The following is a 20,016-nucleotide window of genomic DNA, read 5'->3' as shown; positions in this document are numbered from 1 at the left end:
AGCCACTGCACTCAACCCACCTATAACATTTGAACCTGAAATACCTGTTTACTAACTGGTTTTGGCAGTGGCATCTCTGTGCTCTTCTAAATATTAGAACTTAGACTTTGTTCAACAAGTGATTTTTTCAGCTTGTAGAAAGTTTAGACCCAAGAGCTCTAAACTTTCTAATGTCAGTGTTTAATTTTTGCCTTAACCAACTCTTAAATTCTGATAAAATAGGGATGCCAACAATTTGTCACTTGCTAATCTGAAATAAGTTCTGGTAATAATACTCAACATGATCCTAAGCTTTATTTTACCCTCTTTGATGCCCTGGTTTGATACGAAATACCACTTAAAATATTTCAGACTTTCCTTTTTCTAATTTTAAAGATGGAAAATGAAGAAATTAAGACTTTGAGTAGCATAGTAGTAGCAAGTAGAATTAGAATTTTCTAACTTGAAAATCTTATTTTATATTCTCATTAATTTGCAATGGTGCACCAGACATATCAGGAATATCAGTTTAAATTATGTGTGTGTTCTTTATTTTATGAGGAAATTTGGAGAGTTTTTTTTTTTTTTGAGACATTGTTTCACTTTTGTCACATAGGCTGGAGTGCAGTGGCAGGATCTTGGCTCATTGCAACCTCTACCTCCTGGGTTCAAGCAATTATCCTACATCAGCCTCATGAGTAGCTGAGATTATAGACACATGCCACCATGCCTGGTTAAGTTTTGTATTTTTGGTAGAGATGGGGTTTCACCACATTGGCCAGGTAGGTTTTGAACTCCTGACATCAAGTGATCTATGATCTAACCACCTTGGCCTCCCAAAGTGCTGGGATTACAGGTGTGTGGAAGAAAATTTTTAATTGTATGTTGATAACTCTGTGTGATTGGTCAGTGAAAAGGAAGAAAGGCTGCTTGTCCCTTATTGCTTTTGCCAGTCACATAAATGGAGTAGAAAACTATCTATCATGAAGGAAGAAAAAGCATTCAAAGAAATGGGCTATTGGAATCCTAGGACTCAGAGTTATCCGAGGGTCCATCCTCAGTACCTAGTTAAGACCTGACCAAATCATACTTAAATTATTTATCTTGCTTTTAATACTGGTTTGTAATGCTTTCCTACATAAGATAGAGAAAATAATGAATTGGAGGGAAACCAAGTCTCACCACAAATTAAATATTTTTTCTGGCATAGGAGAATATGTTTTAGTGTTTCTGCCATGATCTTTTATCTTTGAGTTGCTATTTTATAAAAAAAAGATAAAGGAACAATTTCTCATTCTTTTTTCCTCTCCAGAAATTAGCTTAGTAACTAAACCTTCCATTCAGCCCTTTTCTATGAGGAAAGCGTTAAGACATTTCTGCTCTGTAAAGAATAATGAGAATGACAAAAACTGAAGCATTTACTGAATGGTTATAATCTCATAAATACTGGAGGCTCCAAATACAATGTCTCTTTTCTTAATTGGAGCTTAGTTTATCCATTTGTTTCTTTTTTGCAACCTGAAAACAGCACCATGACACCTCAGCATAAAGGGTTATATTATCCTAAATGCTGGGATTATAGTTGCAATGGCACCCAGCCTAAACCTGTTTTAAAAATACATGCTTGGCAGATTAGCAAAGGACAATCAGGTCAATATCAATAAAAATATTAAGATGGAGTCCTCTAAAGAAAACATTTAGGATTTCTTTTGGCTGGGTGTGGTGGCTGGGTGTAATCCCAGCACTTTTGAGAGGCCAAGGCAGGAGGATCGCTTGAGCTCAGGAGTTCAAGACCAGCCTGGGCAACATGGCGAAACCCCATCTTAAAAAAAATATACAAAAATTAGCTGGGTGTGGTGGCATGCCCAGCTACTCGAGAGGCTGAGGTGGGAGGATTGCTTGAGCTCAGGAGTTTGAAGCTGCAGTGAGCTGTGATCATGTCATTGCACTCCAATCTGGGTGACAGAGTGAGACCCTGTCCCAAAAAGGAAAAAAAAAAAAAGATTTCTTTTGCCCAGAGAATAAATACTATAGAGACATGGAGGCCAATTTCCATTATTTTAGGTAAAATTATCACTTCCAATGAAAAGTGAAAAATTATTTTTCTATTTTTTTTTAAGATGGTGTTTCACCATGATGGCCAGGCTGGTCTTGAGCTCTTGACCTCAGGTGATCCACCCACCTTGGCCTCCCAAAGTGCTAGGATTACAGGTGTGAGCCACCACACCCGACCAAAAATGAAAAATTATTTTTCTAACCTGACCTAGTAATAGCTTAAAAATGGACACCATAATCCATTTGGCTCCTTCAATGCCAAACCCTAATTTGAGTGTGACAGATATTTAGCCATCAAAGAAAATATCAGCCAGGCATGGTGGCTTATGCCTGTAATCCTAGCATTTCAAAGTTTAAAACCAGCCTGTGCAACATGATGAGACCCCCCTGCTACAAAAAAATAACAACAAAAAAAAAAATCAACCAGGTGTGGTGGTGCACACTTGTAGTCCTAGCTACTTGGGAGGCTGAGGATTGCTTGAGTCCAGAAGTTTGAGGCTGCAGTGATCTATGATTACATCACTACACTCTAGCTTAGGTGACAAAGCAAGACCTTGTCTCAAAAAAAAAAAAAAAAAGAGAAAATATCAAACTAAATTTAAATATATTAAAGCTTATATTACCACTTATCATAGAAGGTTAGACCTTTCCATTTTTTGCTAGAAAATATAGAAGATATAATTACATTTATACTAAGAGCTTACATGGAATTCTGAAAAGTGGAAAAGTCATCAACTTGTGATCCAAAAACAAGAAATCCTAACTGGGCATAAGCAAAGAATATTATAAAAAACATGATGGCAAATCCTACTATGTCTTTAATACAACGTGACAAGGTTGATGACAGTTGAGACATTGTCTTATTAAAGCTTATAAATTTGAATATCTGAAAAAGAACAAAGTTAATTGAAATAGGAGAATATCAAAGATTATAATTACTTAGAGTAAATTAATTTCAGAAAAATTCTGCTTTGAATTACAGGAGATATTTAATGATAATCATGAGTGTTTGAGGATTTGCCAGCAATCATTACAAAGCCAAAGTTGTTTTTTTGTTTGTTTTTTTTTTTTATCACCCAGGCTGGAATGCAGTGGGGGATCACAGCTCACTGTAACCTCTACCTCCTGGGCTCAAGGGATCCTCCCTCCTCAGCCCCCAGAGTAGCTGGGACTACAGGTGTGCGCCACCAAACCCAACTAACTTTTTTTGGTATTTTTTGTAGAGAGGGAGTTTCACCGTGTTTCCCAGGCTGGTCTAGAACTCCTGGGGTCAAGTGATCCACCTGCCTTGGCCTCCCAAAGTGCTAGGGGTACAGGTCTGAGCCACTGCGCCCAGCCCAAACTACTTTTAAAATTACTTAATAGTTAAGAAAATCATTTTCCCCCATGGCTTTTTAATTTTTCATTAGCTATTACACTGTTGTATTATGTAAGATAATAAAATATAAATACCTTTATCCATGCAAAAAAGATGGTAATAGCAATTATATTGTTGTAATAAATGTGCCAGTATGCAAGAAAATAGAAATCTGGATATTTTTCAGTACTTTTCAACAGCTGTCCAAGTAAGAGAAAAATTTGTATATTACAGTATATGTTGAAGGAAACAGCCACAAAACACAACTAAATGGGAAAATAAGAAGGATTAAATTAGAGAATATCTCTACCTCTAAATATCTTACAGCCTATGAGAAAGCACACAAAAAAGTTCATCAAAAGTTTAACAAAAATGGAGAGAAAGATAGGACATATGCTTTTACATAAATGGAAATTATGTAACCTCGACTTATACAAGTTTAAGGTAGCATTAATTATTATGAAGTAGAAAAACATTAATTGCTTGGCCATCCTAACCTATCTAAATCTTGGTTTTTTTGAGTCATAAAACACAAATGTATAAAATGATTATGTAACTCTGAGACCATAAGGATTTCTGCTCTATATAATACCTAAAAGCTAAACATTTTCTACTGTGTAATACTACAAGAAAAACAATTTACAAAAAAAAAATAAAACCTTCTGGAACCCTTTAACAATCCTTTAAGAGAGGATTTCAGAACCAGGTTATTTTAGCTATTAGAGCTTTATAACTGACATGAAAATTTTCCTTTGATTTTCCTGCCTGAAATGCTCAGATGAACATTTAATGCTATGTCCTTTGTAAGACATTAGTGGAGATCCCAGAGAGGTAGGTGGCTTACTTTCTGACTCTCAGAAACTTTCTATCTGGTTTTGGGAAACATGGCTTAAGTACTTGATTGGCTGTAATTAAGGGCCAATAAGGGTGAAAGATCAGATTGTATAAGCCAGAAACATTGGTTCTTTGTTCCTAAAACCAAGCTCTTAACATTTGTCTCGGCCTGCCTAAATCTGTTTATTTCATTACATTCCATTGACTAGAACTGATAGACTTTGGTGTTACTTTTGGGAACAATTTCCTCAATCCTGGTGCCCTCTGGACCCACAAGGTCCCCTCTGGCTGCTCACTCCTGTCAGTATTGTGCTTAGCCTTGTCATTTGTCTATTTTTTCAAAATTTATTACGAGGAGGAAAACAGATTTAGGCAACATAGATCATTTTAAACAACTTTGCCCCAACAGACCCATGATTGGTGAAACTCAAGGCCCTGTAAGTAATACATTTTTTGAGTAGGGGTAGGGAGACCTACTGTGCACATTAAAGTGTAATATTTCTGGAGTCACCTTTCCCTGTAGGTTTAAGCTGACCCTCCCTAGGACCAAATCAGAAAAAAATAGATCTCTCCCCTTTGGAGGCACATCATTATTAGTACTATTCCGGATCATTTTAAGTTTGACACTTGTAGCTTTCAAAATAAGTCCTGGATGAAGAGAAGATTATCTTCTTTTTACACCTCCATTGGTAGGTTCAGATGTGATCCCCTTCAGCCATACACATGAATATATACTCACCAGCAAAAGTAGCAGTTCTAGCCAGTTCCAAATACTTTTGAAATAGTCAGACTTAAATTCTTTTATTTTTTTGACTTCTTGTGTTGTGAAGACAAAAAGGAAAATACAAAATATGATTTCACAGGAAGCAATAAAATAATCATAGTAGCTAACATATCTGAGGAGCTTCACAGAGTAAAACTGCCATGAAGTAACTATTCCTCCAGTTGCAGGGAATTCTGCCACCAATCTGTAAAATCAGGTTTGTGAAAGTAACTGTTTATTTCAAGCATTTATATTTCTGTACTTAATGTGAAATTTTCAATCAATGATTATGTATACTTTAATAATAATCAGTTTTTTGTATAAAATATGTTTCCTTGGGGAAATGGGTTCAATTTAAGCATCTTCTAGATTTACTTATTTCATAGTGGCTCCACTTTTTCTATACCTCAATATTCACAGTGGTCAAAGACCAATGTAAAGGAGAAAGCAAGCTGTGATTTTTTTCCAGACATTCATTCTATTTTGTATTCAGCTTGCTTGTTCATAACTGGGAATATAATTTATGTCCATAGGAGAATGATATGTTCAAGAAAGTGCTATATTGTTAGTTGCTGTTATTAGTTAGAATTCTTCCCCAATATACATAATTTTTGAATACTTCAGAGGGAGGACATAAATTCTCCCTCTTTAGATTATCAGAAATGCTTCTTGCTTCTAAATGTCAAGGTCACATATTCTGCTAAAGCAAATGTTTTCTGTTGGATGCTGGATACAAAGATCTATGTACAAACAGAAGTATACAAATTAATTCCAACACGACATATAAAAAGATTTTGAGGTTGTTCACTGTATCTCTGGTGTTCTCCACAACTTCTGATAATTAAGAATTCATGGTAATTTAAGGAACCAGCATTTCTATCACAATATTACAATTCCTACATAAAGATATTAGCAAATTTTATTGGTATTGTTATAAGGTTTTGCCAAAACAACAAAAACAAAACCTCAGTTAACAAATAAAACTTACATCTTACACATACTAGGTAGTGAATGAAGTGAAAGAAACTCAGTATTATGATCTGAAGTGTAGACTAATAAAAAAGGGAAAATAAATAATATTGTTTAGTTTGCCTGATACTTATACAAAAATGAAAATAAATGGATAAGGTGTAAGTAATATGCTTCTAAACGACTACTGATTAGATATGCCAGTTAACACTTTCAAAATCTGCTGACGTTTCTAAAAAATAACAGTTTAAAAGGTAACACAGAATAAGCTTAAAACCTTCAGAGATGAAATCTAGACTTAACTGATATTACAAAGGCTTCTTCATATGACTGAAAGCCAGTTACCTCAATGCTTCCTTTCTTGTTTAGAACATAAAAATAATTTGTACTCTTCACTTCATCCTGATCAGGACTGTTGGGAAGGGTGAATGAAGTTGGTAAAAAGCTCTGATTCTCTGAGAGAAAAGAACTTTAAAATAAAAGGTATAATATCCATTGGCTGCTTAAGGCAGTTCATTTGTTTTATTCCTTTTTACAAAGTTTAAAGGCCATGGTGTGTTTCACTCTCCCTGTTGCATAGGGAGCAAAATCCCCTAAACTCCAATTCCAATATTCCATTCAGAAAAAAATGTAAGATTTATGAGAGAAAAGTGGTTCACTGATATTAAAATAATTTAACTTTTAGGTTAAGGGGTACATGTGCAGGTTTGTTATTAGGTAAACTTGTGACTTGGGGGTTTGGTGTATAGATTATTTTGTCACTTCGGTACTAAGCATACTCCCTGACAGTTTTTTTTTTTTCCTGAACCTCTTCCTCTTCCCACCCTCCTCTGTCAAGTAGGCCCCAGTGTCTGTTGTTCACCCTTTTCTGTCCATATGTTCTCATTATTTAGTTCCCACTTATGAGAACATGTGGTATTTGGTTTTCTGTTACTGTGTTAGTTTGCTAAGGATGATGGCCTCCAGCTTCATCCATGTCCCTGCAAAGGATATGATCTCGTTTTTTTTATAGAATAGTATTACATGGTGTATAGCAGATGCTGTTGTTGGTCTCTCTAGCAGTTATTTTCCTTTTTTTTTTTTTTTTTTTAACAGAATCCTAATTATATTCAGTGTTTCACCCATCCCCAGTTCACTTAGGGAAAGCTGATTAAATCCCCAGGCAGATCCAATCACAGTAATCCTTTGTTAATGTTTGATTCTAGAGCAAATCCTTTGCTACTGCTTGCAGTTGTTCAAAGATCAATTATATATTGAATTTAAAAAAACATTTGAAGCCCTCACATCTGAACCCACCAATGAAGGAGGTATAAACCCTTATTAAGGTTTTTAATTTGCTCATGCTTGTGCTGAGATTAAAGTCATACGGTTTAAAATAAATATAACATAGGCTGGGCGTGGTGGCTCACTCCTGTAATCCCAGCACTTTGGGAGGCTGAGGTGGGTGGATTGCCTGAGGTCAGGAGTACGAGACCAGCCTGGCCAGCATGGTGAAACCCTACCTCTACTAAAAATACAAAAAAATAGCTGGGTGTGGTGGTGTGCGCCTGTAATCCCAGCTACTCAGGAGGCTGAGGCAGTAGAATCGCTTGAACCTGGGAGGCAGAGGTTGCAGTGAGCCAAGATCACGCCACTACACTCCAGCCTGGGTGACAGAGCTAGACTCCATCTCAAAAAAAATAAATAAAATTGAAAATTAAAAAAATTTAAAAATTTTAAAAATGTAGTTCTGTCAACATGAAAAAGCAACATCACATTGTTTCATTATTTCAAAATTTAGGAACATGGAGATTACATACAATATGTTAGTTTTATATTGCTTAAGAATATATAATCTCATTTCTTTCTGCAGCTACAAAGAGTTATCATTTATTCTTAATACTTTGCTCCTCTAATCAGATTATTAAAATCTGTTGGTTTCCTTTCAACATGGCTTCTTTATAAGTAACTCACTTTTGTCTCAAGAGTGAACAATTTAAATTTCAATGTGTAATAGCAGGCAGCATTCCAGAAATGTTAGAGCCTGCAGTATATTGCAAAAATAGCTCCAGTTCTTTACATCTTTTTGCCTGGCATGTCACCCAGGAAAGGGTGCACTCCCCTAGCCCTTGATGCTAGACTCAATCATGTGAATTGCTTTGGCCAATGGGATGTTAACACGTATGATACAAGCAGAAACTTGAAATGAGTTTGTATATTAGAACTTGCTCTTTGGGACCTCTACAACTGCCATGAGAAGGACATGCCTGGACTAACTTGGACCCAGGAGAAAGATGAGATACATGTAGAGCAGAACCAACTCACAGACGCATGTGTGAATCCTGCCAAAGGGCAGCTATATTGGCAAGCCTAACAGAGATCAGTCAAGCCCAGCTGGATCAACTGAACTCTGTAAACAAATGAGAAGTATTTATTGTAAGCCACTACACTTGGGGGTGGTTTGCTACCTAGCAAAAGCTAAATACAAGCCCTAACTTGGGTCTCAGCTCTTTACCTCTGAATCATTTAGGAGGCTTTTGGTTATAACCAAAAACCCCAACTTAAATTGGCTTACACAATAAATTTATTTCTGTCACATAGCAGCAGTTTCAGAGATAAAGCAGACACCCTTTGTGGTAAGTTCACGGAGCTAGCTCCATTTCTTTGAGATAGTTTCAGTTTTGCCCTCTGTGTTAGCCATATCTTACGCTTCCCCAAAATGCGTTCAAGCAGCAGCTGTGATTATATGTCATTGATGGCAGTAAGGAGACAGCACCAACCAAAGAGAAAAGAAAATTATTCCCGTTAGTCTGATTGGGTTACCTCAGGTCACCTCCCTAACCTGGACCATGCTAATTGATTTATGCCAGGCCAAGCTCACTGCACTCTAGCCTGGGCAACAGAGCGAGACTCAGACCCCCCAAAAAAATAATAATAAGGAAAATAAAATATATTTACTATTCACTAAGTGGGTCTTCATAATGATCTTAGTCACCTTCATACTGAGTAGGCTGAGGAGGAAGAGGGGGAAGAGGAAGGCTGGGTCTTGCTGTCTCAGAGGTGGCAGAGGCAGAAGAGGTGGAGGAGGTGGAAAGGGAGGCAAGAGAGGCAAGCGCATTTAGTGAAACTTTACAGATTTTACATAGTAATTTCTCTCTGAAAAATGTTTCTACACAGTACCTGTCTTTCCACCCTTTGCTTTACTTTCCGTGCCTATATCATTGAAGGGTCCGTGTCATAAAAGAAGTCAAAAGCAGTCTTGAATAATTGGAACCCTTCTCCAGATGTCTAATATCCATTTGTTTTCTGTTCTGCTTCGGTGTTTTCTTTCTCATCATCTGGCACTGGTTTGGAAGCCCCATTTCCATCAGGCATATTCTGTTAATTCCTCTGGTGTGGTGTCTATTAGCTCTTGATTTCTCCATGACCAGTATCCTGAAACCATTTACCTTCCCACATTTTCTTTGCCATATCCTCCACATTTCTTTCATAATTTCTTTGATTGTCTCTGTCATAAATCCTGTGAAGTCATGCACATCTGAACACAATTTTCTCCAGTGGGAATTTATTGTTTCAGGTTTGATGGCTTCATGGCTTTTTAAAAATAACAATGATGGCATCTTCAATAATGGAATCCTTCCACACTTTCATGATTTCTGTTGGGGTTCTCTTCCGTAGTGTCGACAGTCCTTTCTATGGAGTAAAGTACTGTGTGTTATGAGCCTTCAAAGTCCTCATGATCCCCTGATCTAGATGTTGTGTTTGGGGTAGTGAACCACCGGAAAAAGCATCAATGGAACCAATCCAGAGAAAGAGTTTTCGTTGTCCAGGCTTTCTTGTTGTACAACCAAAAGATTGGAAGCTGGTGTTTATCTTTTCCCTTAAAGGTTAGGGGGTTAGCAGTTTTATAGATAAGGGTAGTCCTGATGATAAACCCGACCTTCATTTGCACAAAACAGTAGAGTTGGCCTATTTCTTCCTGCCTTAAATCCTTGTGCTTGCTTCTCTTCTTAATAAATGTTCTTTGTAGCTTTTTTTTTTTCCCCCAGAATAGGGCACTTCTGTCTGCATTAAAAACCTGTTCAGGTCCTAAGTCGGCGCTCACCAAGGAGAAAGCCATGTTCAGTTGGAGCGCCAAGATTGTGAAGCCCAATGGCGAGAAGCCAGACGAGTTCGAGTCCGGCATCTCCCAGGCTCTTCTGGAGCTGCAGATGAACTCGGACCTCAAGGCTCAGCTCAAGGAGCTGAATATTACAGCAGCCAAGGAAATTGAAGTTGGTGTTGGCCAGAAAGCTATCATAATCTTTGTTCCTGTTCCTCAACTAAAATCTTTCCAGAAAATCCAAGTCCGGCTAGTACGCGAATTGGAGAAAAAGTTCAGTGGGAAGCATGTCGTCTTTATTGCTCAGAGGAGAATGCTGCCTAAGCCAGCTCAAAAAAGCCGTACAAAAAATAAACAAAAGCGTCCCAGGAGCTGTACACTGACAGCTGTGCATGATGCAATCCTTGAGGACCTGGTCTTTCCAAGTAAAATTGTGGGCAAGAGAATCCACATGAAACTGGATGGCAGCTGGCTCATAAAGGTTCATTTGGACAAAGCACAGCAGAACAATGTGGAACACAAGGTTGAAAGTTTTTCTGGTGTCTATAAGAAGCTCACGGGCAAGGATATTAATTTTGAATTCCCAGAGTTTCAACTGTAAACAGAATGACTAAATAAAAAATATATTCACAGTAAAAACAAAACAAAACAAAAAAAAACCTGTTCAGGCAGATATCACTTCTCCTCAATAATTTTCATAATGGCGTCTGCTATATTGTCTACTGTCATTTGGTTGGCAAAAGCTACTTCTGCTATCTTGACATTTTAAAGTCAAACCTCTTTCTAAAAGTTTCAGACCAACCTTTGGTGGCATTAAATTCTCCAACTTTAGATCCTTCACTTTCCTTTTACCAGTTGCCATATGATTACTTTGCTTTTCTTAAATCATATTACAATCTAGGCCACGGGTTGGAGAGACGCGAGTCCTCCGTGGCCGCTGGCAATAAAGACCCTGCAATTTGGCAAAAAAAAAAAAAAAAGAATCTAAAGGTATGCCTTTCCTATAGCAATCCTGCATTCACACAGAAGCTGCATTTTCAATGAAATAAAAAGGTGTTTTGTAAAAAGGAAGGTTTCACACCTGTTGGCATAGCTGCAGTGATGGCTTCATGAATTTTCTTTCCCTCTCCCTACCCCCAGGGCAATGATCTTTAGTCTCTGGATTCATTTATCTTGAAATAGTGGGCAACTTTAGCTGTAGACATCAATTTATGATACATAACAAGTAATTCAACTTTCTCTTGTAATGTCATGACATTTCTCTGCTTCATGGGAGCATCCCCAGTATCACTAGTGACACTTTCTATGGGTCCCATGGTGTTATTAAAGGTTCATAGTATTGCACTAAATGTGATAAAAAACACACAAGAACTATGAGAGATCATTTTTTTTCTGAGATATGCAATTTACTGGAGAGATGAACTGCTTATGTGAAGGTGGTGAGCATCACACGACACTTTAAATGGATACAACACTAGAGTTCACTGCAATAGCAACAGGAGATGGCTACAAAATTATTACAGTACAGTGTGTACTCTAGTTAATTTTACACAGTTATGATTTAGTATTGCATCTTTACATTTGTTTATATTTTTCTTGACTACAAATAGTGACACGTTTGTGTGCATAAGTTTTTGACATTTTAACTTATAATAGATTTGTATATATTTTACGATAGTGATAAAATAGATGAGTACATGTATTTTATTAATTCATAACATACTTAACTTTTTCTTAATTTTCAGTATTTCTAGGCTACATGGTTTGGGAATTTTTTTCAAATTGTCACAAAGGTCCCCAAATTTTTCCAATATATTACTGAAAAAAAATCCATATCTAAGTGGAACCTGGGTAGTTCAAACTCATGTTGTTCAAGGGTTGATTGTGCTAATAAAGAAGTTTTGTAGGCCATTGACCACTGTCTATGAAAAAAAAAGTTCTGAGTCACTCACCTGATAATACAAAACAGATTTACATTAGCATTATATAAGGAAAAATCAATAAAAATAACTCTGGTCCCTCTTGTGATCCAGTTGTTGAGTCGAAGGTCAATGAACTTGTTTTTGGTTTCAGATTTTGATTTTGATAAAGTGAAAATATATCCCCCATTTCGGTAAACACCAAGAAATCCCCAGTGCCAAGGGGAGTTGGTATTAGAAGTAGAGTACCTCCATCTGTTAGACATAAAAAGAATAACGGTGAAATGAGAAAGCCCAGCTGAGAAGTATTCTAAGAATTTAAGTTAATCTTTGTTCAAAAGTAGTAGTTTTTTGACCTGGTGTGGTGGCTCACGCCTGTAATCCCAACACTTTGGGAGGCTGAGGCAGGCAGATCCCTTGAGCCCAGTAGTTCAAGACCAGCCTGGGCAATGTGGTGAAGCCCTATCTCTATAAAAAAAATACAAAAACTAGCCAGTCATGGTGGCATGTGCCTGTAGTGCCATCTACTCAGGAGGCTGAAGTGGGAATATTGCTTGGGCCCGGGAAGTCGAGCTGTAGTGAGCTGTGATTGTACCACTGCTCTCCAGCCCGAGCAACAGAGCCAGACCCTGTCTCAAAACAAACAAACAAACAAAAAACAAAACAAAAGTAGTAGTTTTTTAAAAAGTAGTAAATTCATAAGTATTATAGTAATTTTAAAGCAAGACAATGTGTTAAGGATTAAGTTCAAAGGATTAATATTTAATTAAATTTAATATTTTTTTTTACTTTTTAATGCTTATGGTGGGCAACATCACTGGACTAGGTGCTATGAGAAAATTTTTCAAAAATCCATAATATTTCAAAAATTAGCTGTGCATGGCAATATGTGCCTGCAGTCCTCGTTACTCAGGAGTCTGAAGCAGGAGGACTGCTTGAGCCCAGGAGTTCAAGACTGCATTGAGCTACGATTGTGTTACCACACTCCAGCACTTCAGCCTGGGTGACCAAGTCAGACCTTATCTCAGAAAAAAAAAAAAAAAATCCGTCTTTAGGTTTGGTGGCATATGCCTGTAGTTCTAGCTACCCAGGAGGCTGAGAGGAGAAGAGGACTGCTTGAGGCCAGGAGTTTGAAGTTGCAGTGTCTATGATGGTGTCTGTGAATAGTCCCTGCACTGTAGCCTAGGCCACATAGGGAGATCCCATCTCTAAAAAACAACAAAAAAAACAACAAAAAAATCCAACTGTTGCCTCAGGAATCTTAGAATCTGGAAAATGATGACTATTTTTTTTTTTCTTTAACAGGTTGTTTCTTTTATGAGATGTTTAGTGTGAGTAGGACAAGAATATCAAGGGTTCAGAATGAGAAAACAAGGTGCTTCATAGTCTGTCTTGTAAATGTCATATATTGTTTATAAATGCTCAATAAAAACTTTGTTACAAAGTCTATGTTGTTACATAGATATTTTATTTTAATGAAAGTACATACAATCAAAATAAACTGTGTATAAACTAAATTTTGGGCTGGGTGCAGTGGCTCATGCCTATAATCCCAGCACTTTGGGAGACTGAGGCAGGTGGATCACTTGAGGCCAGGAGTTCAAGACCAGCCTGACCAACATGGTGAAACCCCATCTCTGCTAAAAATACAAAAATTAGCTGGGTATGGTGGTGTGTGCCTGTTATCCCAGCTATGTGGGAGGCTGAGGCAGGAGAATCTCTTGATCCCAGAAGGCGGAGGCTGCAGTGAGCCAAGACTGCATCACTGCACTCTAGCCTGGGTGGCAGAGTGAGATTCTGTCTAAAAAAAACCATTTTTAAAATTTCATCTTTTTAACTTTTAATTATAGGATATCCAAAATAGAAAGCTTTGATTCCTTATTTCAGTCTCTCTCTTCAGTTCCCCCAAAACGGATTTGAAAGGTTATTCAAATATACACTGATTAAACTTGTTTTTCTACTAATAACACTATGTTTCAGCCGGGAGGGAAAGTGACACCGCTAGGAAAAAGTACCTATGTTTTTTATTTTTTCTCTTTTTGAGATGGAGTCTCTCTCTGTCACCCAGGTTGGAGTGCAGTGGCACAATCTCAGCTCATTACAACCTCCGCCTCCCAGGTTCAAGTGATTCTTCTGCCTCAGCCTCTCAAGTAGCCTGGATACTGGGATTACAGGTGCGCACTACCACACCTGGCTAATTTTTGTATTTTTAGTAGAGGTGGGGTTTCACCATCTTGACTGGGCTGGTCTTGAACTCCTGACCTCAAGTGATCCACCCACCTCAGCCTTCCAAAGTGCTGGGACCACACCTGGCCAGAAGTACCTATGTTTTAGTGAAACTTCCATAGTTTTATTTTTGAGTGTTTTCCACACATGACTATTAAGTGGAAACAGGAAGATCTGTTATGTCAGCTCTCTCCTAGCTTCCAATTTTTGTTTTTAATTAGTGAATTTTACATTTTAGACAAGTACAAATTGATCCTTTTTTCATCGTTGAGGATTAACAGATATTAACTCACAACTTCAGTAAAGTATAGAGATAGTAAAATAAACCCAATTGATAGTGTTAATTTTGGTATTTAATAAAGTATTTGTACTTGTTATGAGAATTTGGAATATAAAAATAACTAAAAGATTAGTTTAGATTCCAATTTAAAATATGTAAATAATTACTTTATCTTGTAATTTTGGGTTGAAAGAAAGTGAATAGTACTATAATAGTTAAGAGAATGGGCTGGGTGCTGTGGCGTACACCCATAATGTTTTATGGGATGCTATAGAGCATAACCGCCCCATTTTAGTAGGGACATTGAAAGAAAAAATCACTGAAGGAAGGCAGAGTGAGAGAGGAGAGAAGTGACAGAGCACATCTAAGACACCCACTAAGGACCCTAAATCATCCTGGGGATGTGTTGTGGGCATCTTGCCATAGCCAGAAAAGCAGAGTAATTGACCATTTTAGAAGGAAAAGTTGATGCTTTGCCCTGTGTCAAATATGATTAAGCACTTCATATACCAAAGTCAGAAAAAAGAAAACACTTTGCATCCTAAAATAAACAAAAATAATAGGTTCACCTTTCCTTTTCTAAACACTGCTATCTCCCAATCTTCCTTTTTTTTTTTTACTACTGTTGAAACAATCTCCTTATCCTTCCAGGCCCCATCTGGCGTTACTTGGAAAACACACATCTAAAAGATACAATGGTAAATGCTAGAAAAAATTGCAGTATAATTTTATGCTACTTACTCACTATTACTTGTAAGGCCAAAATTAGAGAGGTCTTCATTTGCAGAAGTGTATTTGCTATAACATTCGCTTATCAGAGACTGAAAAGATGAATAGACTTTGCATGTGTTGTTGCGGACTTTTAGTTGACGAACTCTGGGGACTCCTAGAAGTAAGTTCTCATAGTAGATACGACTGCTGTTCTTCAAATCATACAGCTGCTGGTTACTGTACCATGAATCCCAATACAGACCTTCCAAAAGGGGTCCTTCCATAAACTTCATATAGAAAAATAAATGTCATGGGAAAAATATTTTCATGTCAATAGAATCTACATTCATAACATTATGCATAAGAGATTTTGAGTATGAAAATTAAACTGCTGACCGAGCCACCATTAATGGTAATGGTAATGCTAATGAAGCTACTGCGGATGGTTAACACTCATTAAGCATGTACTGTGTACTAGGCCCTGCTCTAAGCACTTTACAAGCATTAACTCATTGAATCCCATAGCCCTTCTTCTCTCCTTATATGAGTAAATTGAAAATTTTCTTCCAATACATGAGTATCAGAGCTGGTCGTAGCCATACATCATGACTTCACCCCAAAGATGTCTGTACATCTCCTCCCAACTCTCCTCCCCAACTCTGGCCATGGTGCCTGCTACTCCAGGCTCTGCCCCTTGCTGCTCGTTCTGAGATCCCAAGCCCAGGGTTTATTTACTTCCTCCTTTTGTCTTCTCTGCCATTGGCCACATACATGCTTCAGATAACATAATAACAAAGTGGCAGGGTGACCTCCACTTCTTTTATTATTCTCTTGTATTTCATCTAATCAGCTAGGATCTCACACTTGCCCTCTCACTTTCAAGAAATGACCCTGTCTCCTTGATAAGTTTCAAAATCCTGTACAGCATTCATGATATGACCTTTATCCAATTCATAATTTGGCCTTTTCCACCTCATCTTCCACATGCCCACAATACCAAACGTAGCTCCACGTGTAGAATTACTTATAGAACATACTGTTCATTTGTCCTAAAATATCCATCCCTGATTCATCCTTCAAAATGCAACTAAATCGTCATCACCACTGAAAGCCTTCTCTAACTGCCTTGTTCTTATATGCCCCAATGTGCATATGCCAGGTTTTGTGTCCTGGGATAGCTGAAACTGCTGTCCCCTTAACGGTTCTTTCCTCATAATGTGAGCACGTTGTTACGTTAAATGTAATGGAAAAAGCAAGTCTATTCCAATGCTGAAGGAATGATTCCCTTACGTAAGTAAAAACACCATGATATTCTTATATGTACTTTTTGTTATATACTGAATATTACTGAAACACAAATACACAGTAAAGGGTTGTATGCCAAAACCACATATATTACACTGTCTGGGCAATTAAAGAACTTTTTAAGAGTACATTTCACTATACACAATTATAGACTGACTAGATCCTAACCCTCACATAAGATGCAAGTCTTCTATTTAACAAATGAAATGAGAATGTTTAAAAAAAATCAAAATTTTTTTTTGATAGAGTCTTGCTCTGTTCCCCAGGCTGGAGTACAATGGTGGGATCTTGGCCCACTGCAATCTCTGCCTCCTGGGTACAAGTGATTCTCCTGCCTCGGCCTCCTCAGTAGCTGGGATTACAGGCACCCGCCACTACACCCGGCTAATTTTTGTATTTTTTAGTAGAGACAGGGTTTTACCATGTTGGTCAGGCTGGTCTCGACCTCCTGATCTCAGGTGATCCACCCACCTCAGCCTCCCAAAGCAAAGTGCTGGGATTACAGGTGTGAGCCACCATGCCTGGCCAAAAAAATCAATTTTTAAAAAATTACAAGAATAGTATCACAATGAGAACATAGGCTCTCAATAAACACTTACTGGTTGGTTGTTTCTAATGGTTTCAAGAAATGATATTTATTTTTACTTGTTTCTTCAAAAGATATTCATTGGGTGCTCACTATGTATGCCAAGAGATCATGGACTACCTAAATCTACTTCATCCACAGTCACACGATACTTTACCTTCCAAAAATCAGTTATGCTGCGAATAGACTTAAAGTTGGTTCTTTCTTCACCAGGCACAGAAGTGTCCAAAAATAGGGATGACATAACTTTGTTTAAGTAATATGTATGTGGGTTTACCATCCCAAAAGTCACTAAGGAGAAGAATTTTTTGTTTAAAAAATTGTTTAATAATTTACATTTAAAAACTTATCAGGATTAAAAATGTTATATTTTGTTCTCAATTTTGTTTTGAAAATTAAACTTTATTATTTTATCTAATTATAAAAGTAATAATTGAAACAAATCTAAAATAGAAATATAAAAAGTAGGATGTAGTTTCTAGAATTAGTTTGGCAAATATTCTTCAGATTTTTCTTTATGCATACACATTTATACAGAAAATAAGTTTATCTTTATAAAAATGAGGAGACATCATACACACTATTCTGCAAGTTGGCTTTTTCTTTACATGAGAGTAAGGCAATATAGTATGGTGAGTGGTTAAGGTTATAAAGACTTTAAATTCAGAGATGAGGGTTTGAGTCCCATTACAGGGATAGTATCTCTTACCTCCTAGTTTTGTTGTGAGAAGTGAGATGATGCACATAGAACATTTAAAACTGTGTTTTGGCACACGAGTTTTTAAAAAATATTAACTAGTGGCCGGGTGTGGTGTCACACTTGTAATCCCAGCACTTTGGGAGGCTGAGGTGGATCACTTGAGGTCGGGAGTTCAAGACCAGCCTGACCAACATGGTGAAACCCCGTCTCTACTAAAAATTTAGATAATTAGTCGGGTGTGGTGGCACAGGCCTGTAATCCCAGCTACCTGGGAGGCTGAGGCAGGAGAATCGCTTGAACCCGGGAGGTGGAGGTTGCAGTGAGCTGAGATCATGCCAATGCACTCCATCCTGGGTGACAGAGTGAGACTCTGTCTCAAAAAAAAAAAAAAAAAAATCATATTATAAATGGAGATTCAGGTAGCTTTCTTTATTATATATAAAAAAGTGTTCTTTAAAAACCTCTGAATAACGGGATTATATGTAATCTTTTAATTTTTAACATTTTCAAATGTTTTGTAGTAAGCACGTAGTTTCCATAACTAAGCTTTTATAAAGCAGTCTAAGATATCTTAATTTAAAAAGTTGGCTACAGTTATTATTTTTTCTTTTTTTTTTTTTTTTTTTTCCTTGAGACAGGGTGTCAGCCTGTCACCCAGGCTGGAGTGCAGTCATTGCAATAAAAGCTCACTGCAGCCTGGATCTCCTGTGCTCAAGCAGTCCTCCACCTCAGCCTCCTGGGTAGCTAGGACTACAGGTGTGTGCCACCATACCTGGCTAATTTTATAGTTGTCTTTTCAATCAAGATGGAACTCGAACTCACCCTACACCACTAATTAATTACTTAATTGCTATACAATTTCCAGTGTGTAGCACATAGCAACATGAGATAAATTTGAGCTTTCATCAACTGTATATTGGGTGCCATAAAGACAAATGCTCTTTAATACTCCTCTTCACATATTAAGCCAATGCTATTGACACACAGATAGGTGGAATGCAGGTTGAGATGTTTTCCCAATCCTTCCTAATGATTTGCATTGACTCAGCACAAACATATGTATTTTTTTAACTGCATTAGGTCAGTGAAAAGAACCAAGCTAATGGCAGACACCAAGATGAACTTTGGCCTCATTTGTACTTTGATTTATAAAACTCAGTTGATGTGTCTATATGACTCTCAACAAAATAAAATTGCAGTTGCCAGCCCAAGGGATGAATTATGTTCAGGACAGAATTGCCAAATGAAAGGAATAATTATATTCAATCAATATATGGAAGCTTCTTTTTTTTTTTTGAGACGGAGTTTCACTCTTGTTACCCAGGCTGGAGTGCAATGGCGCGATCTCGGCTCATCGCAACCTCCGCCTCCTGGGTTCAGGCAATTCTCCTGCCTCAACCTCCTGAGTAGCTGGGATTACAGGCACACGCCACCATGCCCAGATAATGTTTTGTATTTTTAGTAGAGACGGGGTTTCACCATGTTGACCAGGATGGTCTCGATCTCTTGACCTCGTGAACCACCTGCCTCGGCCTCCCAAAGTGCTGGGATTACAGGCTTGAGCCACTGTGCCCGGCTGGAAGCTTCTTATATATGCGATGTAAAATTTTGCCCCTTAAGAACTGGAAATAGTCAATTTCTAAATGAAATGAATCTAAATGAATTTAAGATTATGTGTAAACTGTGTCACTATATTTTGAGTTTTAGTAGCCTCACAGCTTAAGGTTTTGAAGTCTATATGTTTTATTTTTCATCTCCACATTTTAACTTCTTAGTTCAAACAGCATCTTTATTTATATCCGTGTACTTACATATACATAGGTTTATTAAAAAAATTAAGTAGAGTAACAACTCCTGAAGTGTGGTTCTAATTTCTACTTCCTTTCTGTAATGCAGCTTATGTTTCGAAGTCCCTGTGAGATATAAGACAAAATTTTTCCTTACATTATTATGTAATTTATAATGTTTTTAAGTGACAACAATGGAAAAACCACAACCACTTTTAGTCATTACATTGAGAGGAGGAAAGCTCCAACAGCTTCTAGCTATTTTTCAATTCTTAGTTTTACGAGGCAGGAATAATTACTAAATTTTCCCATCAGGGTAAGCGGGTCGTCATTTTTTGACTATATACTATTAATAACAGATTTTATATCATGATGTCTTCTCACCAGTCCTGTCTTAAGATGAAAAAGCAAATTACAAAACAAGCAAAACCCCTCATCTGTCCCAACCGTTTTCTCCACCCTCA

The 20,016-nt window shown here is 37.4% G+C and overlaps 1 protein-coding gene and 1 pseudogene across 3 annotated transcripts in view; one reads left to right on the top strand and one right to left on the bottom strand.

Moving 5' to 3' along the window:
• The window catches only part of PKD2L2 (polycystin 2 like 2, transient receptor potential cation channel), a 34,831-nt gene extending 17,475 nt beyond the window's left edge, over positions 1 to 17,356 (bottom strand). Inside the window, exons 1-6 of one of the 3 annotated variants that reach the window (XM_032250370.1) lie at positions 17,223 to 17,356; positions 15,205 to 15,461; positions 11,991 to 12,212; positions 4,965 to 5,193; positions 3,487 to 3,657; positions 2,739 to 2,920 (exon numbers count right to left, since the gene is read on the bottom strand). In XM_032250370.1, the coding sequence (XP_032106261.1) occupies positions 2,739 to 2,920; positions 3,487 to 3,657; positions 4,965 to 5,193; positions 11,991 to 12,212; positions 15,205 to 15,461; positions 17,223 to 17,345 (1,184 nt within the window). In that variant the 5' untranslated portion in view covers positions 17,346 to 17,356. The remainder of the gene's footprint in view (positions 1 to 2,738; positions 2,921 to 3,486; positions 3,658 to 4,964; positions 5,194 to 11,990; positions 12,213 to 15,204; positions 15,462 to 17,222) is intronic. The other 2 variants (XM_032250371.1, XM_032250372.1) reach the window with 2 other exon arrangements.
• LOC116531536 lies at positions 10,038 to 10,670 on the top strand (annotated as a pseudogene).
• Positions 17,357 to 20,016: the final 2,660 nt, after the last annotated feature.

The sequence above is a fragment of the Sapajus apella genome, unplaced genomic scaffold (assembly GCF_009761245.1).
Source record: "Sapajus apella isolate SASKATOON/1434 unplaced genomic scaffold, GSC_monkey_1.0 scaffold71, whole genome shotgun sequence".
Taxonomy (NCBI): domain Eukaryota; kingdom Metazoa; phylum Chordata; class Mammalia; order Primates; family Cebidae; genus Sapajus; species Sapajus apella.
This window is presented reverse-complemented; position numbering and strand designations above follow the sequence as displayed.